The sequence below is a fragment of the Lagopus leucura genome, unplaced genomic scaffold (genome assembly GCF_019238085.1).
Source record: "Lagopus leucura isolate 7727_CA_CO unplaced genomic scaffold, USGS_WTPT01 Super-Scaffold_73, whole genome shotgun sequence".
Classification (NCBI taxonomy): domain Eukaryota; kingdom Metazoa; phylum Chordata; class Aves; order Galliformes; family Phasianidae; genus Lagopus; species Lagopus leucura.
Genome location: NW_024962252.1, coordinates 102,720,841 through 102,746,272, shown reverse-complemented (window position 1 = coordinate 102,746,272; position 25,432 = coordinate 102,720,841). Strand labels below are relative to the sequence as shown.

General features: G+C 37.1%; 1 protein-coding gene across 2 annotated transcripts in view; it reads left to right on the top strand.

Annotated features, from left to right (window-relative positions):
• Positions 1-25,432, top strand: part of XPO1 (exportin 1) — a 39,204-nt gene that overhangs the window by 7,717 nt on the left and 6,055 nt on the right. For both annotated transcript variants that reach the window (XM_042878174.1, XM_042878185.1), the window contains 18 exons: positions 499-600; positions 4,482-4,554; positions 9,925-9,986; positions 10,063-10,107; positions 10,196-10,377; positions 12,049-12,097; positions 12,181-12,300; positions 12,398-12,526; positions 14,458-14,616; positions 17,086-17,283; positions 18,133-18,271; positions 19,348-19,529; positions 20,365-20,521; positions 20,640-20,803; positions 21,592-21,726; positions 22,047-22,230; positions 23,734-23,840; positions 24,909-25,103. In XM_042878174.1, coding sequence (XP_042734108.1) covers positions 499-600; positions 4,482-4,554; positions 9,925-9,986; positions 10,063-10,107; positions 10,196-10,377; positions 12,049-12,097; positions 12,181-12,300; positions 12,398-12,526; positions 14,458-14,616; positions 17,086-17,283; positions 18,133-18,271; positions 19,348-19,529; positions 20,365-20,521; positions 20,640-20,803; positions 21,592-21,726; positions 22,047-22,230; positions 23,734-23,840; positions 24,909-25,103 — 2,382 coding nt within the window. The remainder of the gene's footprint in view (positions 1-498; positions 601-4,481; positions 4,555-9,924; positions 9,987-10,062; positions 10,108-10,195; positions 10,378-12,048; positions 12,098-12,180; positions 12,301-12,397; positions 12,527-14,457; positions 14,617-17,085; positions 17,284-18,132; positions 18,272-19,347; positions 19,530-20,364; positions 20,522-20,639; positions 20,804-21,591; positions 21,727-22,046; positions 22,231-23,733; positions 23,841-24,908; positions 25,104-25,432) is intronic.

Here is a 25,432-nt window from a genome sequence, read left to right as displayed (position 1 = left end):
CTGTTGTCCCCCAATAAATAGTTTCTGCTTTTGTAAGGTAGTGGATATATCAGGAGATTCCTCTCAAGTAGAGGAAATGGTGACTTCTGGTTCTGCTCATTGGTTTTTCAAAATAAAATGGAACAGAAAGCTGGGGTGCCCTTGAATAAAATTTTATCAAGAAGATTTCTTGAATGGAAGCCAGGTTCCATCCCTAGTACACTTCGTGTGTGTGCATTTCTCACGTTTGGTGTTGGTCTAGATGAACCATTCAGTATGGAAGAGTGGGAGTAAGTCAGTGACCATCTTGCTTTAGTGCATTTCTTGAATTTGATTGTTAATAAATCGTAATTGGCAGAAGGAAATCTGTGAACTTAATGCTTCTCATTTTGTTCTGACTAAGTCTTGAATACATGATTTAAAGGTGACATGATGTTAATATATTTGATTATACTATATGTTTCCTAAAATAATCCTATGCTAATACTTTTTTTTTTTTTTTTCCAAACTTGCTTTTAGCAAAGAATGGCTCAAGAAGTCTTGACTCACTTAAAAGAACATCCTGATGCATGGACAAGAGTTGATACTATTTTGGAGTTCTCTCAGAATATGAATACCAAAGTAAGCAAATAAACTTTTACTTATTTGGTTTTCATCTTTCTTCCACTCATGAACTTTGAGGAAGGTATCTCATTTTTAGCCATAGACTCTTTATTCAAACCACGTCTTAATTGTCTTCTTCCCAAAGGTGGCTTTAAACAGAAACTATAAGTGGATAAAATATTTAAATCTCCTTTTATGTTCACAAGAGTATTTCTCCTTTTTTAAAAAAAAAGGAGGGGAAAGAAAATAAGGAAGAGTTGAATTGGAAATAGGGTGTTTTTTTTTTTTTTTTCTTCAAGGCACATATATAAGTATAATGCCAGTTCAAAGACTGGTGTATACATGTAATGCAAAGTCTTAGAGCCACATTCTGTTCTTGGTTAAGTGCTTGGCTGTCTTTGATGTGAATGAGAGCCATGTCCGTTTAAGTGAGGAGATAATTTGTCCCTAAGTATATTGAAGACAAAATAGAAACTGTATTAGACCACTGTTTTGAGCAGTTGATGAAAGTTAAGTACCTCAAACTCTTCGTAGTATGAGATTAGTCCTTACTAATACAGAAAACAAACTTGCTTTGTACTACTACTGTAAATCCATCCATTGTGATAGTGTCAGAAAGGGATAGCATTCAGTTGCTGACTATGCCTTTACAGGTTTTACCTTAAAATAAGACTTCTGCAGTTTGAACTGAAAAATTGATTGAAATGTTTCCACAGTATTAAGGTTGATGATTATTATTTTAAGTAATTGATAGGCATGGTTTTCTGCTTGATACACAGTATTTGAACAGAAAATGACAGTGATTGGATGGTCTCTGAATTCAGGAGGTACTCATGGAAAAAGTTCAATTCTTCTCATTGCTTTAAAGTTTAGGAAAAAAGAATTTAAAGAACTTCCTCAAAGTGCTGACCTTTAAGTAACAGTGTTTGCCTGTTTGCTTGCCTGGTAAACTTTGCTTATTATACTGACAGACATTACTAATTTTTAAGTTGATTTACCAACAGTATTTTTAAAAACTCAAATTTGTCTTGTGAAAAATGAGATGATTTGAGGAACAGAAAGAAAGCAACAGGTAAAGAATTCTTCCATTTACATAAATTGCAAATTATTTGGTGCTAAATTTATGCACTATGACATTTGGCTTTTATGCAATCATATTTTTTCTTTAATTAAAGCTGTTAACACTACCTGATATTAATCATAATGTTCCATTATGTTGATTGCTTGTAATAGGAAGAAAAGGGGTGTCTTCCTGTGCAACTGACACAGCTAGGCTTTGACGGCAGGCCTCCACAAGGTCTACCCTTTTGATTCCCTTTAACTGAATTCTGTTCATCAATTGTTTTTGTTTCTTGGGAGGTGGGTGGGAGGGGATTTGGTGCATAGAGTAAGTTATAAGGGTATCATATAAATTTCTACCATAGGGATCATTTTATAGGGTTTCTTTCAGTCTTTGCTGTTACCTGTCCCTCATCTTCATAACTTGGCAGTGAATTGCTACTAAACAATTAGGAGTAAACTAAGAAAATGCATATTGGAAAGGCTTCTGTTTTATGCTGAGTTTAAATGTGTTTACGTGTATTGTTTGACTTAATAAAAATACTTCTGTTACTTCAGATGGCAGAATTTAAAATTGACATCAGTGACTTTTTTTTTGGACATTTTGGTACTTCCTTGGTATGAAGATAACACAAATTTTTGCAATCACTATATCAAAAGTAACTTCAATTTAAAACAGCAACAACAACAAAAAACAACACACCATGGTTCTAACACAATGTGGCAAGAAGGATGCATGCGTAGAGGTCATTTATGGTGATTTTATTACTGATCCCATTTCATTTCCCTCACAAATATTAGAAATGAATAATACTAATATCAAAAGTGAGAGGAGATGAATAACAGACTGGCAGAAGGCAGAACTCAAATCACATGTGCAGAAATCTGTAGAAATGTAGAGAAGGAACCTTTATGGCTTTTAAGTATGTGATTTTAAATTGGGTACTGAAGTGCATAATGGGGAAAAGGTGTGGCAGCTTTCGTTTAAAAAAAAAAAAGACATTTCTAGTACTTGAATGAAATTCTAAGGGAAGAAAAAAGACTGAAGATGAGTTCTGCCCTTGATTTCTAGAAAATTTCTTAACTCTTGTAAAATGAAACTTGCCATTCTGATTTTAAAGCCAATTAAGTTGACTTGTGGAAAATGTTTGGAAGCAGACATACTGTTTTTGCTTAACTGTTACATGGAAAGCCTCTTAATAGGTGTGCCTGTACAAGCTAGAAATAAAACAAGTAGCTTCTGCTTCAGGAAGATTAACCCTGTCTTATAAGTAGTCATACTCGCAAGGTTGTTAGAAGCATTCTTGAATGTTTTGTATTTTTTTGTGTAGATCAGGTACAAAATGGCATATACCTAGGTCAGTGACTGAAGTCACTGCCTGTGAAACATTTTTCTTAAACAGTTTCATACATTTTTCTGTATGAACATTCCCTTGATTTAATTTAGTTTTATGTTTAATTACTTGTAAACTTAAAGATTAATATGCAGTTTATAAACTTCTGTTGCTAATACTGGAAAAAAAAAACAAAAACTTGACAATTTTCCATAATTTCAATTTTTTCTCTGTACCCCAACATCCTGAAAGACGACACTGGTTTGCAAATCCAGGGTCTGCATGTGATTCTACTGGGAGTTTTTGGGTCGCAGAGGGAAGCATGTGGGATACGTAGGTTATGTTAAGATGAAAACAGCAAAGATTTTAATAAAACAATGTAGTTTGGGACAACCTACATTGTGGTTTGTTCTCTATTGTTTCTTTTGTTTTTTTTCTTTTATTAAACTGAAGTTTATGTGATCCCTTTGGTTGAAATGTTAATGATCCTACTTTATATAACAACTAACCATTTTAAAGAAGAACTCTTATTCTCAGCCAAACTTTTAACTTTATAAACATGAGTTTACCTTTCAGGTATTGATGTGATTTATTGTATTCCTTCTGATCTTATGCTGATAAAACTATTGCAAAATTCCTCATCTCCTTTTCTCTGCTGTCTATTCATGCTAATGGGGTTTTATGTTCCGTGATCACATCAAAACTTTTCTCCCTGTTACTGTGAGTTGACAGTAGGGACAAATGGGCAGAGGGAGTGGCCTTACCAGTTCCTTTGCACGTATAACATTTTCGGCAAAGAACCTAGGAAGGAATTCCTGAAAGGTAATAAATAAAATAAAAAGTAAAATAAAATAAAAACTTATGCATGTTTTGACTGAGCACAAAAGTTCATCTTTAAATAGTAGAAATAGCTGCCATATTGGGGTGGGTATTGAAATTGAATAAACCTGTGGGTTGTCTTGCTGTTCCTAAAGTAACACACCAGTGAAATTTGGGAAATACTTTCCTTAGAAAGTGCCAGCATCAGAACATGTTATAAGACATGATTTTTTTATTTATTTATTTTTTTTTCAGCTCTTAGAGGAATGATAGGACACTTGAAACCGTCCAAGCTACTAAATATTTTAGGAGTCTGGTTGTGATAGTACTTGAACATATGGACAGTCAATTATGATGCAAATTCTTATCTGGCTGCTACTTCCTCCTTTCCAGATGGCCAAAATTGTCTACCAGAGAGATTTTTTCTTTTTTCTTTTTTTTTTTTTTTTTTTTTTTTTCCTCCTGGTGTGAGCATGATCAAACAGCAGGATTTAGTATAGCAAAAATAAAATGGAAAAAAATGCATGAAATTTGAATAAACGGGTGAATAGACATATTTAATAAGTTTTTTAGTTTAATATTCTTGAAGCCTTAGATGTTACATGTGAATGTCTGATTGAATGAAAATCCTGACAGGGAGTTAGTCCTACAGTAACACGCTCACATTTTGCTCTTCTCCAATTTCAGTATTATGGACTGCAAATATTGGAAAATGTGATAAAAACAAGATGGAAGATTCTTCCGAGGAACCAGTGTGAAGGTAGGAAGAGATTTTTGTGCTTACCTCTTACACTTGTATTTTGTCTTTTCCTCTTACGTTTTTTGTTGAGATTTAGAACATGTAACATGTAAGTAATTCTAAAGTTCTCGTTAGGCTTTTTGTCACGAAGTAAGGCTATCTGTGCATTTCTGTATCACACCATGTCTTGCGCTTCCGCAGTAGTGGTTTCACTAGAATGGTGGGCAACTAGGATTCTGTAAGTGTTATACAAAAGTAAAAACATCAGCTGATGCTTTTCGAAACACCACTGCTGCAGTGATGCATTGATCTGTAGGTGAGACTTAATCTGAAGAGGGCTGGCTTCTGCCTTTGAAGTAGAAGTTTGGATTCTCTGTACTGGGCAGTCTTCAGCCTGTCTGGACTATGTGCACAGCTCCACCATTGTACTCTTAATTTTTTTTGTAGACTATGGTAGCATATGCTGATTAAACTTATTTAAACTTCTAGCCAGTCATAATTATTTTAGAATAGTAAGAGTTAGGGCAGTGTTTCTCAGGCAGATTAATTAGTTTTTTGGGTGGTCTTCTGTGGAGCTGGACTCAAATTCTTGTGGGTCCCTTCCAATTCAGGATATTCTGTGATTGTTTTTCTTTCCTCCTTTATGTGTTGCAGTATGTGTTAAACAGCAAGAGGTTTGTTAGAGTAATCCTCTGGTGTAGGATTAATGCATGTTCAAAGCTTTCTGTCAAGTCATGAAACAGATTTCGGAACACTAAGTTGAACTACTTTCAAAACTTGTCACCATTTTATACTTGGTCTTTATGAAATACTGTTCTCAGAACTCATTAATTGGATTTCCATGTTCTGCCATGAGCTGTTTTTAACATTGTGAATATGTGATCAGAAGTTTCACTGCCAGTTTATTGATGGGAATGTAATAGTAAATGTCAGTAAAACACATCTTTGAAGAGGGAAATTTCAATGTTTGTGATTATTTTCCTCACCTCCACTTTAAAACAGATGTAGCCTAGCTTTTGGAAAAGGTTTCACTTACGTGCTGTTAGAAGCAGCCTTACAGGCTTCTAAGAAAAAAACTGAAGGCTCAAACAGAATCGTGCCTTTTTGAGAAACTGAGGGAGAACCTTGAAGTTATCTTTTGTTTGCACTTAAAAATTTCATGTGTTTCCATTTTCCTGAGTGTGAACACTTATGTTCAGCATTTGGAAGTTGTCTCAAAGTTTTTGGCTGTTGGAGCAAAGCAGGGAGGAGTCAGCAGGTTGAACTAGTTAACGGTCACCTTACTGATGCCTGTTGGAGGAAGCTATAGTCAGATAGGAGAAGTTGAACTGGGAGACTTATTTGATAGTTTGGGACAGAATAAGGGCCAAAAATAGACTACAAAAGTGATTTCAAGTTTTAAAAATTCTTAATGCATAGAACGGATAAGTGGTTGTGCTGAGGTGATGCTTGGCTGTGCATTGGATCATGTTATCACGTCTGGATTTCAGATGTCGAATTATGCATATGTGACTTGGACATTGCTTCCAGAATTTGAGATGGTATTTTGTATTTTATTTCACTTTTAGTAAGCATGGTAATATTGTTTGACTAGTTATGATCATCTGAGCAGATGCAGTAAGTGGCTGAATACATGACAAGATAAAATTACTGTCTGAAGTTGTGTAATCACCTGATGATAACTTACACTATTATTATTTTCCCTGCCTTTTGTGCTTCTGAAGATTGCAGAAGAAAAAAGTATCCTTCATCCCAACAGATATCTATCTTGTAGTAAAATCTTCTGGAATATTTTTACAAGCCAAAGAGAAATTGTAAAATTCACTTGTTTTAGGAGAAATGAGTCAGGTGGCGTTTAATTCTGTTTTTTCCAGTACATCAGTAGAAGAGCAGCTAAATGCTTGGTGTACCATGATATTTGATCCATGTTGGCCTAGATGTTCTCGTCTGGTTTGATCTAGTCTTTGGTCATAGTTGCTGGGATTTTGTTTTTATTATGCCAGCTGGTACAAGATAACTGCTCTTAACTTAATTGGACAGTTTAATTACCTGGGAGATGAGAAGACTGGTTGAATAAAGGTTTCTGGCTCCTTTGGTTGGCAGTGTTTTCTGGTTTGAAGTGTGACTAGTGAAATAGGGGTTGCAGGAAACGAAAATTCAATGTCACAAAGGAATGCTTTGTAACAAAGTCCTTCACAAATCATTTAATTCTGCTTGTATCTTAGTTTGTAAAACTTAGTATGTGTGATTCAATTTGTATAGTAAACACAGCTGAAAAATCTTTTTATTATGAAGGAACTACATGTGTTTATTACAAAGTAGTATTCTTCTCTTGTAGCAGTAGCAGTGTTTATCAGTTGATGTGTTGATCTGAATTGAGCATCAGTGATGTGAAAAGACAACCTGTCTGAAAATCCTGGAGAAGTAAACAAATGTCAGTAATTACAGAACCTGAACCCTATAATCTTTCCTTTGAGATCTTACCTTAGCTGTACCTGGAGTTACACATTGGAATCTCTTTTTGGGCCTTGAAGTTAGCCAGGGTTTTGTTCACTTCTGGTTTAGCATCAGGAGGTTTTAACTCCGGCCTAGGATCTCAAATATAAGCAGTGAAATGAGCTTTATTCAGAAGATTTTATTTAGATGTGAATCCCCATTATTAAATTTACTTTTATTTTTAAATGGCTTTTAATTTTAAGCTCTTCTTGTCCTGTTGCCAGACCTGTACTCCTCTAATGCAGAGTTTGTGTTTTAATAGTACTTACGAAGGATGTCATTTGATATATGTGCTGTGGTCTCAATAGGATTTTCTCTTATTATGCGAAAACCTGCCCAGAAATAAAAAGCTTCTTGGTCTTGCAATTCAGTGATACACTTCATTAATCGTGCAGTGTGAAATAAAATTCTGTTCCTGTGAACAGAGAAAGCTTGTCTGGAATACTTTGAGTCAGAATGGATAAGCACTTCCTCATTATGAAACTTGAGTTGACTGTACAACTTTGCTCATTTTCAAATGGAAGAGGTACCTGAAGCGTACATACTGATGACATGCCAGACCTCTGTTATGATAAGAATTGCTCTGAGATTGTGGCCCAGATGAGACATAATTGCTTCTGCAAGCATATCCTATGCTGAAACTAGGATATTTGATATTTGTCAGTTTAGACAGACTACAGAATTTAGTAATGTGGTGATTGTGATGTTCCTCTCTCTCCTTGCTCTGGCATTTAGCTTGGTTCGCCTGTGAAAATGCTTTCCCTTCAGAAAGTGGTTTGTTACCTTTAGGTCTCCCTCTATAGGGGAGCTGCTTTCATGTGAGGACTGTGATATGCAGTACTTGTCCAGGAACTTTGGAAAGGCCTTGAAGGAGAGCTCTAGTTGCTGTATTCTGTCAGTGTCCTTGTTCTCTCCTTTTGCATTTTGCTTACCAGAAAATTCAAACAGCAGCACTATTCCAGGCCTTCTGACAGTGGCCTGGTGTCCAGTCTTAGCAATAAGTAGAACCTTTCTTACTGGCGGAGCTTGGCTAACATACTGGTTAACTGCTGTGGGACACAAGGAGGAGGAGCACTGCCTCTGAGGCAGTACTGGAGTGAGGTTGGCAGAAGGTAGGTTCCAAACTATTCTGAAATGAACTGGACTTCTTGTTAACCAGTTTTTTCCTAGTTGAGCCTATGAACAACTCCATGAACAGGAGCTAGGACTATGGGTTCTGTCTCAACAATGGTGTTTTCATCTCATCTGTGGAATGATTATTAAAAAAACAGGGCTGTTAAATATAAAGCAGAAACTATATTCCTTCTTAACTTAAAAGAAAAAAATAAGTAATTACATGAAAAATGTAGCTTAAGCCAAAAAGGGGAAAAAGAAAACATTTGATTTCAGTAGCTGCTACGTTTGAGGGATTAAAAATGTGACCATTACCTGAATGAATGGAAGAGCTCAAAAGCCTGCAGCATGACATTCAGGAACTGTTAAGTCTTTTAGATTTTCTGTTCTGCTGTGGTTGCCTTTTTTTTTTTTTTTTCCAGTGGATAAGCTTTAGAACTGAGCAACTATTTCCATCTGCAGATGTTTTCAAGGCTGGATTGATGGTAGCATGGTACTGAGATTGTAAATGAACAGTTGAATTCTATTAGGGCAGCAAGATTTAAAATAAAAAATAGGCAGCTTTGATGTCAGAACAGTGTTTTTATGAACAACATTCACTTTCAAATTCTTTCTGGAATGAAAAGAGTTGCAACAAGTTGAATTATCTCAGTAGCTTAGCAGATGAATAGTTTAGCTTCTGGCCCTGAACACTTCTTATGTACTGTTTGGGTGCTTTAACACTTCATCAAAGTCTGATTTTTTTTGTGTGTGTTTTTTCTTGAGGGGGTGAGGGCCATGATACCAGGCTTAGACCAGTGCTTGTCAGTGATATATTTTGTTATTGAGTATTCTTCTGAATTAGTGTCCATTGATCCTTGCTGACAATGATGAAGAGCTTAATTTGTCATCAGAAGCGCTCACAGAGCAGCTGCTGTCTGGTATGCTACCGATAGTGTAATTTCCAGATGTGTTGTTCCCAGATTTCTTGAAAATGCAATTAAAAACTGAATGAAATGTTCGTTTTGTTCATGCCCAGAATGCAGAAAACAGCTAATTTTGCTTAAGTACTAGGAATGTTTTATAATGTAGGAGTAGTGGCTAGGGGAAAAAAATGAAATTTCTTAAAGTAAGGCTTAAACTCATTTTAGTTTGCTGATAACTTTAAAAAAAAAATAATCTGTGTTATTTCTGTATTGTTGACTATCTCATTGAAGAAATATACATCAACTAGATTTTGGCTTCATTAAGTCAAATAGCAAGATACATATATACTCTAAAACATAAGTTTCCAATCCTTCTGCTTGCCTGCACTGCATTCAGTAAAGAAGAATTGTCGTGAGCCACATAGAAAGTATAGAGTTAATGTATACAATTAACAAAACTACTTCTGTTTCCTTAATTTGTGAGATTTCTGAATGTAGAAAATTTGTCAGCACCACACAAGCAGGAGGGATATTTCTTCTGCAGTGAATATGGTAACTTAACTATTAATCTTGAACTTCTGTTATTTTGCTAAATAATTTAATAAGAAAACTTATCTGCCTACATTATAACAAAACACATGCCTTTGCAGATATGCACACACACATGTAAATAGGCTGAAGGATTATCAGCAGTAATAGCGTTTTACTTGCCAGTTGACAGGAGCACATATGACAGGTGACATGGGTTTTAAGTCAACTCAGTTAGCATTGCCTTGCAGCCTTATGCCTTGTTTTAACGATATGGCAAGAATCCTGAGTCAGAAACATTATTCGTGATATCTGGCTCAGTTAAAGTATTTCTCCAATTCTTCTGCAGGTATAAAAAAGTATGTTGTTGGCCTAATTATCAAGACGTCATCTGATCCAACATGTGTAGAAGTAAGTGAATTATCTCAGGGGAAAAAAAGGGAGGTAAATACTATGCGTAACTTGACTTGTCTTTTCCATTTTCCAGAAAGAGAAGGTGTATATTGGGAAACTGAACATGATTCTTGTTCAGGTAAGTTGGAGTTCAGGAAGCATTAAATCTTGTCATGAAGCATTTGGTTTTGCATAAGTACCTAATATACTGGTGTTTCACTTTTCAGATTCTGAAACAGGAATGGCCAAAGCACTGGCCAACTTTTATAAGTGATATTGTAGGAGCAAGCAGGACTAGTGAAAGCCTTTGTCAGAACAACATGGTGATCCTCAAGCTATTGAGTGAAGAAGTGTTTGATTTCTCCAGTGGCCAGATAACTCAAGTGAAAGCAAAGCATTTGAAAGACAGGCAAGTATAGTATTTAATATAACTAATAAATAGTGCATACTGGGCTTGCTGGCAAATAGTTTGTCGTGCTAGGAGGTTTTCAGTAAAAGGATATATCTAGTTTTATAGCTGAGATTTAAGTGGCTTACTGATTTTTTTTTTTTTTTTTTTTTTTTTTTTTTTTAAATGTGATTCTTCTTTTCTCCTCCTTTAAAGCAGTACAGTTACGTGGGACAAAACTTAGTTTATACATATGTTACAATTGGAAAGACTACCGAGGTGGAAGGATAATACAAAATGTAACTACAAAGGGACCAGCAGAGATAGGATGGTATTTTACAGGAAAGTAAATGTGCTCACCCATCTCTGAAGATCAAGACTCACAGGAAAGGGTCTTCAACCAGAGATTATTCTACAGTGGCAGTCAGCCCTTAAGTGGGGACTGAGAGGCGGAGCCAGGCTCCAGCCCTTCCGGTTGCACAGCTGAATTGCCTTCACCTGTGCTCCCAGGGCTGACCCTGTCCTTTCCCCAGGTGATCAATCAGTGGTTTGGGCTGTGACTCAGCAGTTCCCATGCAACGTATATTTCTGCATTATTGCGACTGCCTCATCCCATGATGGTCATGGAAACATAGAATAGTTTGTGTTGGAAATGACCCTTAAGGTCATCTAGTTGCAACCCTCCTGCTGTTGGCCTGGACAGCTCCCTCTAGACCAGGTTGCTTGCAGCCCCATCCAGCCTGGCCTTGGACGCCTCCAGCCTTGGAAGGGGCATCCGTGACCAGACTGGGCATCCTGTTTCAGTGTCTCACCACCCTCACAGTCAATAATTTCTTTCTAGTATCCAGTCTAAATTTATCCTTTTCCAGTTGAAAGCCATTAGCTTCTTATGCTGTTGCTACTTGCCCTTAGAAAAAATCTTGCCCCAGTTTTCATTGTAGGCCCCCTTGAGGTACGCTCTAAGGTCCCCCTAGAGCCGCCTTTTCTCCAGGCTGAAGCGCCCCAGCTGGGAGGTGCTCCAGCCCTCTGATTATCTTTGTGGCCCTTCTCTGGACCCACTCCAACAACTCCATGTCCTTCTTGTGTTGGGGGCTCTGTAGCAGGGCACAGTACTTCAGATGGGGTCTCATGAGAGCAGAGTAGAGAGGCAGAACCACCTCCCTTGACCTGCTGGTCTCATTTCTCTTGACACAGCCCAGGATGCAGTTGGCCTTCTGGGCTGCAGGTACACGTTGCTGGCTCATGCTGAATCTCTCATCAACTGACACTCCCAAATCCTCCTCAGGGCTGCTCCCAAGCCATTCTCTGCCCAACCTGTATCTGTGCTTGGGATTGCCCTGACCCAGGTGCAGGACCTTGCACTTGGCCTTGCTGAACTTCATGAGGTTGGCACGAGCCCACCTCTCAAGCCTATGCATGTCCCTCTGGATATCATCCCTTCCTTCCAGCTTGTCAGCTGTACCACTCAGCTTGGTGTTGCATGCAGACTTGTTGAGGATGCACTTGATCCCACTGGACTTCTTCAAAAAAAAAAAAAAAAAAAAATGCTGTTGGCATTATCTTTTGTAAAGAAGCAAGGATTTGTAGGTATTCAGAAGTTGTGTTGTGGTCACAGGCGCTTTGATTAATACAGTTTGGATTGTTTTGGGAACTTGGGAGTGCTTCATTTATTTTATTTTTTTTTTTTTATAGTATGTGCAATGAGTTCTCTCAGATATTTCAACTGTGTCAGTTCGTGATGGTAAGTATTAGTTTTTTTTAACCTCTTCCACGCTACCTCCTCCCAGTTATGCCTTAGTAATATTCACTGATGTGTTCCCACAGGAAAACTCCCAAAATGCTCCTTTAGTTCATGCGACTTTGGAAACTTTGCTACGATTTCTGAACTGGATTCCCCTGGGATACATATTTGAGACTAAGTTAATCAGCACACTAATATACAAGGTATGCGTGTAATTACTGACAGCTTTTCAGTTTAAAAGTTGCAAAATGTGTATCATATAACACCTTTGTAAAACGCTTCCTTTTCTTTTCTCAATAGTTCTTAAATGTTCCCATGTTTCGGAATGTCTCTTTAAAGTGCCTCACAGAGATTGCAGGTGTCAGTGTAAGCCAGTATGAAGAACAATTTGTAACGCTTTTTACCTTGACCATGATGCAGTTAAAACAGGTAATGTTTTAGTAAATGTTTGGTTTTTTTTTTTACTTTTAACAACCTAGTTCAGTTTACAAGTTGATACTCTCTAGAGCTGTTCGGAAATGTTAGATTTCATTGTGCCATTTGATTGTGTATTTATAGCTTTATCAAAAGACAAACGTGACTATGGAGGACAGCTGTATTTCTGCAGGATTGATGTATTTTGGTTAATTCAGCGTATGTTTTGTGCTCTCAGGTTGTCTGAGAAAGGCAGGTAGGTGAGGTGCTGTGTTGTCCTCAGCACACAATCATAGTGAAATGCCAGAAGTTTGTAATGAATTTTGCATACTTTTTATTTTGAGGGAAGAAAGGATAAATGTAGATGGTGCTTCACATTTGTCCATTTCAATGAGGATTTGCTCATGCCAAAGCTGTGGGTTTTATTTTTTTATAGCCCTTCTGGACAATTAGATTCTGTTTTTGTATCAGTTTTTGTTCCCCGCTGTGTATAACACAGCTTTCATCAGTCTTCGAGGTCTTTTCAGAAAGGTGTGCTTCTAAAAGAAGTATCTCTGCCCTCATTCCTCTCCCTCACTGTCGGCTTCAAGAGGAGCTGTAGAACTTTTTAGTTAGAATTTGTTTTAAAAGTTGACTTTTTCTGGCAGCTAAATCATTCTATTTAAGGCATTTGAATGTTTCCTATTTTCTTTTTCATTTCTTTGTTTTCTTTTTTTTTTTTCTTTGTGGATGACTGGTTGGCCATGAGCCAGCAATGTGCCCTGGTGTCCAAGAAGGCCAGTGGGTTCCTATGGTGTGTTTAAAAGACCATGGCCAGCAGGACAAGGGAGGTGATCTTCCCCCCCTACTTTGCACTGCTCAGGCCTCACCTGATGCAGTGTATCCAGTTCTGGGCTCCCTGGTACAAAGAAGACAGGGATGTCCTGGAAGGAATCCAGTGGAGGGCCACAAAGATGATAAAGGGCCTGAAGCATCTCTGCTATGAGGAAAGGTTGAGTGACCTGTTCAGTCTGTTCAGCCTGAGAAAAGTAGACTGAGTGGGGGTCTTACTAATGTTAATAAGTATCTTAAGTGTGAGAGACAAGGGGGTATGTCCAACCTCTTTTCAGTGGTCTGTGGGGACAGGGGGAAATGGCTGTAAGCTGCAGCATAGGAAGTTCTGCATCAATATGCAGAAGAACCTCTTCCTGGTGAGGGTGATGGAGCACTGCAGCAGGCTGCCCGGGGAGGTTGTGGAGTTGTCTTCTTTGGAGAGATTCAAGACCTATCTGGTGGCTTACCTGTGAACCCTGCTTTAGGGAGCTGCTTTGTAGGGGTTTGGACTTGATGATCTCTGGAGGTCCCTTCCAATCCCTACAGTGCTGTGATTCTACAGATGATGCTCTTGATTGTGAATGCAAATACTTTCAGCCAGAGCTTTTACTTAAAGTAACAGTTGAGTGCTGAATTGGGTGTAACAGTATTGGCACTAAAGAAGCCAGACAACACTGAAAATTCTTCTGTTTTATAACAGTAGAATTTGAAAGTTGCTGTACTACTTCAGACGGTACCACTGAGATCTTTGGTAGATTACTGAAAAATATTTGTATTTTTGTAGGTCGTTTTTACTAACTTACAAACATTGTGAGGGAGATCTTTCATACTGTTTTAATACTATGACTGCCATGTTACAAGGTACAGGTAATAAAGACACTTTTGGAACAGTTTCGCTTGATACCAGTCAAAAATGTCTTGAGATAGGGTAGGTGCTTCTCTTGTCTTTCCTGTTTAAAAGTGCTAGGGAAAGCTTTTGTTGATCAGAACTTCAGTGTCTGTGTACTCTTTTGTACTGTCCAGCTCGGAGCCAATAACAACAATAAAAAAGCAATGTGATTGATAATATGCTAGTATGCAGTAGTTCTACTTGCATGGTAGGACATTGGTTATGTTTGCCTTCCTTTTGTTAGATGCTTCCTTTAAATACTAATATCCGACTTGCCTACTCAAATGGAAAAGATGATGAACAGAACTTCATTCAGAATCTCAGTTTGTTTCTCTGCACGTTTCTGAAGGAACATGGTCAACTTATAGAAAAAAGATTAAATCTGAGAGAAACATTAATGGAGGTAAGTTGCATCGTTTATCCAGTTCAAAAGTAGAGGTTTCTTGTTCTGGAATAACATACTAATATGACCTCTAGACTGTTGTGCTTATATTGGTTAGAAGATTTTTTTTCCCCATAATCAGTAAATGTAATCAGTAAATGATATGAGCACAAGAAACCTTTCAGACTTTCCAAGTGTGCTTCAGTAGCAATTTATTTTCAGTGGTGTTATCCTTAAAACAAAACAAAAAACAAAATGTGCAGAATGTGCTTTTCTCTCTTTCTTCTTACTTGTCTCTTCTCTGAAGTGTAAATACTGCTCTAAAATGCATTCAAAGAAGTATCGTAACCTTTTTCCATGGGTATCAAAACTCATTATTTTTGTTTAACTCATTCATGCAGGTGGTTGCTGCTGTGAGTTCTGTCAGTTTGTGTGTGAAACGGTGTACTTTGTTTTTATTCAACATCCAGGCTTGGCGTCTAGGATACTAGGATAGCAAATGCCATTCTCCAGCTTTTCTGTCCTGGTGTAACTTCTTGCCTAAGATGTCATTTCCCAAATGTCTAGAATATTGTCCTTGTGGTCTGTGCTTAGTTTCTGTGTCACAAGCATAGCCTTTAATGCTGGAGCTCTACAAAGTGCTAGTTAACAAACATGCTTTATATGGTATTAAGGGGTCTTGCTGGGAGACGTGTATTGACTTGCTGAGAGTGAGCTGTTCTTTGGTGACATTTCTATTAGCTCTCTCCCACCCCTGAGCTCCTATGGGATTAAACTGTCTCTATAGGCCCTTGTAGCAGCCTTTGCAATGTCCCAGAGTTGAGCCCTCTGCAGGTATGGAGTCTGTAGGTTGAGGAACTATCCTGAGACAGACTCAAAAAACTCAAAACCACAGTATAAACCTGGAGACCAGTTTTATTTTGTGGGTCCATCTTGTCAGTGCAATGCTTGTAAGTTATTTGAACTCTAGTCTTTTCCATCTGATATTCGCAGTACTTTTCTTCTCCGGGCAGCTCTCTGCCAGGAAAAAACAAACAAACATATATATATAAGTTGTTTGCAAATAGCAAACTGTAGCTCACTTAGAAAATAGATTAAATGATTGTTTCTTGTTCTATTTAAAGACAACCAAGCAGAAAGCAAAGAAAAACCTTTCAGCAATCCACAAGTAATTCTTTACCTCAAAATTAGTGAACTTTTGCAAAATAACTGTCAATCAAGGAAGAGATCAAGTTTCAAACCATGTTGAGACATTATTAAGAATATGAAGTTGAATGTCATGTAAGTTGGAGTGCAGTCATTTAATCTTGCCTCCTGTCTTGTTCAGCACAACTATATTAAATTGTTGAATAGTTAAAATTGACATTTAAATGGACTTCTGCAAAACTCAATTCTGAATGACTTTGGGTCTTCTACAGGATATTGAAATGTTCCACAAAATTTTTAGAGTGGCTTAAAATCGCTGCAAGTTTCACTGTTGTAACCTACAGTATAACAGAATGTAGTGGGGAGAAGAAAGCCTTAAGCTAGCTATGTAATTTTAATCTGTATGTTCCCACACTGGACTTAACTGAATTCTGAAATTGCTGCATGGATTCATTGGAGTCATCTAGAGTAGTGAAAGAAGCTAGTTAAGTTATTTAAAAGTGAAATTGCCGATCAAAATGGATGTGCATAGGAATAATGTGAGTTGTTTTTGAATCCCTCTTTCAGTGTTGTAGAGAAAGATGTCAAATCAGACTTCTCCGCCTAAAGTACTTTGGATGGCTTAGTGTCTGAGCTGCAAAAATGAAGTTTGTTTTCATTGCTCCCTTCTGTTTAATTCACTGATAGGCTGTTGTTCGACATTTCACTAGGGATTTTAAAATAAGATAGCTAAATAATTTTTGACTATGTAGAAATGGCCTCTGTATTTGGTATCAGTCTCAGAGCTGCACTCAGTCTTCATAGTGGCTGTTCAGTTAATAAAGGAAGATGTCTTAGTAGATGTCTTGCACTGAATGCAGATAAGCGGTGTGGTTTTGAAGTTTTTCTTCCACATTCTCAGAGAATTTGCAGAAGAAAGTAGCAGTCAGTATTGAGAATAGCAGTCCTTAAAGCAAGCAGCTAAGGGTTTTTTTTTGAGGGTCTAAAAAAAGAGGTCTTGCAGAAGCTTAGAGGATGTGATTTTGATAATACAGTGAGGGACTAATTTGGCTATTGCTTTTTTTTTTTTTTTTTTTAAGATATCTTTAGGCTATTCTGTGTTTAAGAACTGATCCACGCTTTCAAAATAACATGAACTGACATGGTGCTGTGTTCTTTTCAGTTGCTCCACTGGTCATAACTTTGACTAGTAAATGCCACTGCAGTATTACTTGTTAGTAAATTTTACACTAATTCAGTATTTTTATCAGTATCAGGATAACAAAATTTGAAGGAGTACAGTTTCAATTTACTTCTGTGTTCAAAAATAATTAGTAAATAGATGCTTAAAAAACACTTTTCCAGGCTCTTCATTATATGTTGTTGGTATCAGAAGTAGAAGAAACTGAAATTTTCAAGATTTGTCTTGAATATTGGAATCATTTAGCTGCTGAGCTCTACAGGGAAAGTCCATTCTCAACATCTGCTTCTCCATTGCTTTCTGGAAGTCAACACTTTGATGTTCCTCCAAGGAGACAGCTTTATTTGCCTGTATTATCCAAGGTAATCAATGCTTAAGTGAAAATAATATTTAAGTTTAGACGCTTTTCCTAAATGCAGAGACTTCACTGTATGTAAGGGATGACTTCAGAAAACTTTCCTTGCTTTGAGTAATAGCTGATTCATCTGTAGTTATTTACTGTGCTGAAATTGCTGAACTTACAAGATGGCACCAGTAGATGATAGAACTATTAATAGTGTGCTCCTTTGATACTGTGTATAATAAAGTAAGAGAGAATATATGTCTGTACAGTTTATTTAAATACACCAACCCTGTTTTCTTCCATGTTATCACCTCAGCAGCTTCGTTTTAACTTCGTAATACAATTGCTATGTAGGATTTGCTAAATCATGCTAACAATTTCTGTAATTAGTGGTTTCCAGCATGGATCTTGGTGTGGGGTTCATGAAAACATAGCTAACTTCTGCCTAGAGAAGGAGGACAACTTGATGTTTTTGTTCAGTTTCTTCGTGTGGCGGAGCTGTGTTTTTTACTTAACAATGAGATCTCAAAACCAAGACAATTTATTATAGTTTTAAAAGCAATGTATTGTTAATGAATTGCTTGTACGAGGGCTGTGGTGAAAATAAAAGCTGCATGTGCTGGAGGAAAAAAGAAGTGTTTAAAAAATGTATTTGAAAGGTCTTTAATACATACATCTTTTGAAACTCTAGAACGTATAGTACTTGTTTAAGGAACTCTTATTCTTGTAGAGATGGAAATCAGCTCTACTCTTAATGGCTTTTTAGTTAGCGTGTCTCTTCAGAATGTTCCTTCTCATTTGCTTGTATGTGAGCTGACATGAGGAAATGCAGTGCAATTCAACTGAAACTTTCCTTTGTAATGCACAGGTTCGATTGCTAATGGTTAGCCGTATGGCTAAGCCTGAAGAAGTGCTAGTGGTGGAAAATGATCAAGGGGAAGTAGTACGTGAATTCATGAAGGATACAGATTCCATAAACTTATATAAAAATATGAGAGAAACATTGGGTAAGTGCAGTGGCTATTGTCCTGTAGTTGTCCTGTAGATCTGTGCAACTTCACCAATAGCATGTATGTAGCACAGTTATATGAGGGTGGGGGAGAAGGTAAGTTTGAAACAGAGTTGTCACATATTTAAGGTCAGGTCATTAGACTTCAGTAATAACATTTTTCTGTTAAATGGAAACACCGGAGGGGTGCGCTGAGTGTTCATTAGCAACTTTATGAATGTCAAACAAAATGTTTTGTTTTTTTTTTTATTCTCACTGCTGTTCTTGTGAAGTATACTTCACAGTAGATTTGTAGTTCTAGTATGTTTTTTTAATATCAAAACTTTTATTTATTGTATTGAAATTACTACATTATATTCTCATCTTCAGTAATGTTTCCAGATACAGGTGTACAGTCTTCATTTGAATTCTGGTGTTTGTTATTGCTTAGTGTGTTATTGTAATAGAAGATTCACCTCTTAAAAAAGCAAGAGTGCAGAGAAAGTGGCGCTGTAAAAATCCGTTGCTAAATCTGACCTTTGTGCTTTTTTTTTTTTTTTTTTTTTTTTCCCAACTTGGCAGGATTTTGAATTTTACTTATGTTAGAGAGCCTAATCATTTTAGGGGCTGATAGAATGGTCTGAGTTGAAAAAGCTGAATCTTTTCATCTAGACTAGTTCAGGAGTACCATCTCCATTTTAATGGTAGGTTATTAAAACCAACAGATATAATGACACTGAAATAACAAACAGAGGAAAATTATGGACTGACTTGATAAATGCTGTATAAGCGTCCCTCAGAGCTAGCCTATCTCATATTTCCTATGGCTTAGGAGTATGTATGCATTTTATTAATAATTTAACTTAGTAGCTTTACTGATTGGACTGACAGACAAAATATTTCTCTCCCATGTCTTTAAATACAACTCTAGCAGTTCTGGGTTTAAATCTTTAGCTTGTTCTGTCACAAATTCACGAAAGAACTATTGCACTTAGCATTTTGATTTTGTCTTTTTCTTAGAAGAAATTAACTTCAAAGAGATGTGATCCAGTTTGTTGCTTAAAGGTGTGCCTGTTACTGTTAATTGTCTTTCAGTGTATCTTACACATCTGGATTATGCAGACACAGAACGAATAATGACTGAAAAACTTCATAATCAAGTGAATGGGACAGAATGGTCATGGAAAAATTTGAATACTCTCTGTTGGGCTATTGGCTCAATCAGTGGAGCAATGCATGAAGAAGATGAAAAAAGATTCCTTGTTACAGTAATTAAGGTATCATGGTATAAGACTAACAGCTTTGTCACACTTCATAGTTTACGCTCAAGAAATTGAGCTTAAAAAGACACTTCTCTACATTCTTCAGTAAGCTACCTTGTACAGCAAACAAGTTGATGGGAATAATTTGGGAAATGTCATATCCTGAATGTTAGGCTGATGAATTCCTCAGTCATGAAAAATACATGAATCCAAATAGCCTCTTCATTGTAAAAATTCTGGAGAGAACATTTGGCTTATGATAAAATATTTTGCTTTAGGAATGCAGAAGATATGGAAAGGAAGCACTAATGAAGTAAGAGCACTAATGAAGCAAAGTAATGTGCATTGTTTTCAACCAACTAGCATCCTTCTCTTCTGCCACTTCATTTTAAGTAAATGTGTGTGTGGAAAGAGTACAGGAAGAAAATATTATGTACCGGAGTAATTACGCATCAATATTACATCACAAAAGTCCTGCAGAAAGGATTTAGTTTCCTCTACTTGCTGTGTAATACCTGTATGTTTATCAGTATTGTCTGGTTGGTCAGTACTCAGCACTAAGGGTTGCTGTAGTCTGCCCTGTATAAATTATTAATTATATCTAAAACGTATGACTGAAAATGTGGTGTTCTAGGGTTGGCTGAAACTTAAGAAATTATCCTGATCCTTAACTAGGGTTGTTGGTTTGTAGGTTTTTTTTTTTTGTTTATTTTTTGTTTTAATTATTTTGGTTTTGAGTTTAATAATAGCAACTACTTTACTGTATCATTATTATTGCTTATTTTAGCCTTTATACTGCTCTTCTAGTCTACGAACTTGGGGAGGAAACTAATAATTTGTTATATTGTAGGATCTCCTAGGGCTCTGTGAACAAAAGAGAGGAAAAGACAACAAAGCCATTATTGCATCAAATATAATGTACATAGTAGGCCAATACCCACGTTTTTTGAGAGCTCACTGGAAGTTTTTGAAGACAGTAGTCAACAAGCTATTTGAGTTTATGCATGGTAATTATCTCTTTCACTTACTGTTCTAACTTTAATCTTAAAGAAAAAAAATTGATGCTCTGTACATGTGCATGTCTGGGGAAAAATACAAAATAGTAACTGATCTGATTTAATTTAGAAACCCATGATGGTGTTCAGGATATGGCTTGTGATACCTTCATAAAAATAGCACAAAAGTGCCGCCGACATTTTGTTCAGGTTCAAGTGGGAGAAGTAATGCCTTTCATTGATGAAATCTTGAACAATATAAATACAATCATCTGTGACCTCCAGCCACAACAGGTACGTTTAATTGATAGTGTGAGTAAATTTGTGAAGACCAATGTTTGTTATGTCGCAACTTTTCCCTGGTAGTAGTCTTTAAGGCTTGAATTGTGTCTCTTAGTCGTAGTGTGTGTAAGTGGGAGTGTCACATTACAAATAGTATGGTCAGAGTTATTAAGGTCCTAATTGGAATTCTTGGAAGGAGAATTAAAGTGTGCTAAGTTGAAATTCTTTACTAGAATGCTTTTATGAATAAATGACATAGTAAATCTGATTTTGAGGTTTTGATTAGCAAAGAAGGATATTCTACTGTGGTAGCATACTTACAGGTCTTGCATGTGCGGGGCAAGAGAATACTTGCAGGGAGGATGTGCTCTGACAGTGTAGTGCGTGCACTGCATAGGCTGATGCATTGCAGTGACATGGAAACCTTGGGCAGAGGAGGTATTAAGTTCCAACTTCTGATTTTCTTGCACTTGATTTAGCCCAAAGTTCTGTAAAAGATATAAATGGAGCTGTATTGTAAGAGAAAGCATATGCCTGAAATTGCTTGCTTCAGGATGTGGTGGTAAAACAAAGGAAGTCTCTGAGATGTACATAGTAGTATTGGAAGGGAATGGAGGGTTGCTTTAAATGTGGTGTAAGTAAGGGAAGAGTGAAGAAAGATCTTGTAAAATGAAATGGAAAGTATGTATTTAGTCACTGGAAACCCATTTTCAGCTTTTACTATCTGCTAGTTTTGAACATTGTAACTTCTGGTTGCTCTTCCTTAACCTTTCTGTTTGACTTCTTGTTTTTTCAATCAGGTGCATACTTTCTATGAAGCAGTAGGATACATGATTGGGGCACAAACAGACCAGACTGTACAGGAGCATCTGATAGAAAAATACATGTTGCTCCCCAATCAAGTATGGGATAGCATAATTCAACAGGCAACAAAAGTAAGACCATAAATTAGAAGCGTTTTTAAAATAAAGCTGTTGAATGTTTGTTCTTGTTCTTGTTTGCTTGTTTTTACCCCTGAAATTAGGTGAACTATCTGGGGTGAACCTAGCTAAAGCAATGATTGATGTGACAGTAAAAGCATTGTTTGGAGAGAGAAGACTGAAATGACTTGAGTGGTTTAAATCCAGTTTAAAGAATTTTACAGAACATTCCTTAACAGTGTATAAGATAAATTCCTGAAAATGACCATTTTTGTACTAGAAGATAAATGGCATTTTTATTAACTGAAAGGAAGTAACTCATTTTTTTTCAACAGAATGTTGATATTCTGAAGGATCCTGAAACAGTTAAGCAGCTTGGTAGCATTCTGAAAACCAATGTAAGAGCGTGTAAAGCAGTTGGCCACCCCTTTGTAATTCAGCTTGGAAGAATTTATTTAGATATGCTGAATGTATACAAGTGCCTAAGTGAAAATATTTCTGCAGCTATTCAGGCTAATGGTAAGATATTGTATGTTTTTCATAATGGGATTGGCAGTGCATGTCATCAGGTTTCACATTTGTTACAACTGGGCTTATCTTATTGTGTGTACATTGGTGGTGTTTTTTGTTGTTTCTCTGTGCGTGTGTTCGGGCAAGAGAATGACTGAAAATGTGCTTGCTTAGATTATTATGTTAACCAGTTAAATGTTTTATTCAAAGAAACTCTTGATTCTGGAAGGAGGGAAGCTATAAGCATGAGTTTAGGAATGATGCAAGAGACTGTTGACCAGTAGCGGTCTTGCAGAGATGAAGTGGCCTGCATTCTTTTGACTTACTCTCTTTTTGAATAAGAAAAGACCCTAGTATTTTGTCAGAGTTTTGGTTTGATGATATCGTATTACTGAAAAAGCCTTATTGCAGAAGTGTAACTTCAGTGAAGGTGCCTCAAATATGTCATAAACTAGACTGATAATCACTGAGAAGGAATTAAGAGTTACCGAAGTTATCTAACCAATTTTTACTGGATAAATTAGAATCTGATATCTAAGTAGAAAGTGCTGCTGTAGTAGTTCTTGACAAGATGAAATGAATTGATTATTGGATCTGTCTTAAGACAGATTTTCTATGAAAATAATTATATATGTGAATGTTAAGACTTAACCACTGAACAACTGGTTGACCTTGAAGTAGCTTCTGAGAGTTCAGAATATAACTAGCTGTAAAATCGATACATTTCTTAATTCTGCAGCTTTAATTGCCAGAACTCATTCTTATTTAAAACAAAAAAAAACAAAACAAAACAAAAAAAAAACAACACGATAACAGCCAAAATAGGAAGCAGTTGCTAGGACTTCTAGTCCTGATATTTCACTAGACCAAGAGCTATTTATATTGCACTTGCCTCAGAGTATGTTCTCACAACTGATTATCTCTGATGCCTGCAGAAGCAATTCTACCCTTGTTTCCCTGGCTGCAGTCTTCCAGGGCTTTCCTTGGATATACTGTTATGATTGTGTGGCTGTGCACTCAATTAGAGCAGGTTTTACTGATGAGGTTTACATTGATATGGATGTAAGAAAATGAAGTAAAAATTAGGCTCCTTGTAATAAAGAAAAGTTTGAATGATTAGGTTTGTCTGTGACAAAATCAGGACCTTGCTTTAAAACACTGTGTAAGTTGATGCCCTCTCATCACTTAGTGAGAGCTAGAGGTAAGCTTCATCCAAATAGTTAAATGAACATGCATGATTCCCTTACTTGAAAAGTAAGTTGCAGCTTTGTTTTTGAGCTGTGCAGGCAGTGTACTGTCACTGGTAGTATTGTAATACCAAATTGCAACTTGGACCTATGGAGCTGAAATAATGGGGAGCTAGTTTTTATCTGCATAATATGAATGAAAAGTCTTCTTTCTTTGTCAATTGGATATAAAAATGAAACATTCTGAACTTTGTGGAACCGATTTAAGTGAGTCTGCTTGTTGGCACATCTTACCTAGATTAAGTGAAGCTTTACAACTTTTCAGGTGAAATGGTAACAAAGCAGCCCTTGATTAGAAGTATGAGGACTGTAAAAAGGGAAACTTTAAAACTGATTTCTGGCTGGGTGAGCAGGTCCAATGATCCTCAAATGGTAAGTAAATTTATTTTGCAGAAATAGTTCATACAACAAAATCAGGAACAGCTCTGCTCTTTTTCTGAAGAGCAGTCAATACTGTTCTGTTCACAGGAACTGTTTTCAGAACTGCAATATCTGAAGGAAGGATAAGGTGTGATTGTACGGAGGGGTAGGCCTGAGCTATATTTTGATTGCTTCAGTTAGTTTCAGCTGAGAGGAATCCAAAGGGGAAGTAAGAAGTTGTATGAGAGTCCTCAGGCAACCACTGCTGGATGGGTACAGTGGGTGGGAAGTATATGGATGTGTAATATATCATCATAGAATATCATCATAGAATCACCAAGGTTGGAAAGGAGCTACACGATCATCCACTCCAACCATCCACCTATCACCAGTAGTTCTCACTAAACCACTTCACTCAACACAACATCTAAAAGTTCCTTGAATGCTTCCAGGGTTGGTGGTTGCACCACCTCCCTAGGCACCCCATTCCAGTTCCTTATCACTTCTTTGGAGAAGTAGTATTTCCTAACATCCAGCCTGCATCTCCCCAGGCACATCTTGAGGCCGTTCCCTGTAGTCATGTCGCTAATTATGCAGGAGACCAAATCCTGCTCACTACAACCTCCCTTCAGAGTAGTTACAGAGAGCAGTAAGGTCTCCTTTGAGTGTCCTGTGGTCTTAACAATCGCAGCTTCCTCAGCCACTCCTCATAAGGCTTGTACTCCAGACCCCTCACCAGCTCCACTGCCCTTTTCTGGACATTCTCCAGGGCCTCAATATCTTTATTGCAGTGAGGGGCCCAAAACTTGAACACGCTAGTCGAGGTGCAGCCTCACCAGAGCAGAATGTAGAGGAATGATCTCTTCCTTGGTCCTGCTGGCAACACTATTAGTGAAACTAGCCAGGATGCCATTGGCCTTCTTGGCCACACTGCTGGCTCATGTTCAGCCCAGATACAGCCAGTACCCCCAGGTCTGTTTCTGCTACATATTTTTAGCTTCTTTCAGAACTACCTTGTAATTGCTTGAGACTTTGTTCAGTAACTGCGCTGCTATAACAGAGTCTTGCTGTTTTATTTAGGTTGCTGAAAACTTTGTTCCTCCTTTGTTGGATGCAGTTCTCATTGACTACCAGAGAAATGTTCCAGCTGCTAGAGAACCTGAAGTACTTAGTACTATGGCTATCATTGTAAACAAGCTGGGTGGACACATTACTGCTGAAATACCTCAGATATTTGATGCTGTTTTTGAGTGCACATTAAATATGATCAATAAGGTATTATATGTAAATTTTGGATAAAGCGGGGGAAAAAAAGGGAGTTTATATTAACAGTACTGGTCTTTGGGTATTGCAAGAAAGGGGGCAGTATGTAGTTAACATAGTGTCATTACATGGCTTCTGTTTTATGGAAATTTAATTGAGGTTCATGGATTCTGGCTGTTCAGGTGAATGTCTTAATCTCATTCATTTGATTTCTTAATACAGTTCTGAAATTAAATGATTAGTTGATTTTCTGTTCCAAGACCTTGGAATGTCACCGGTTCTGGAAGCTGAAGAATACTTTTAAGTAGACTTCAGTGTAGGGTGAATGACTAGAATTCATA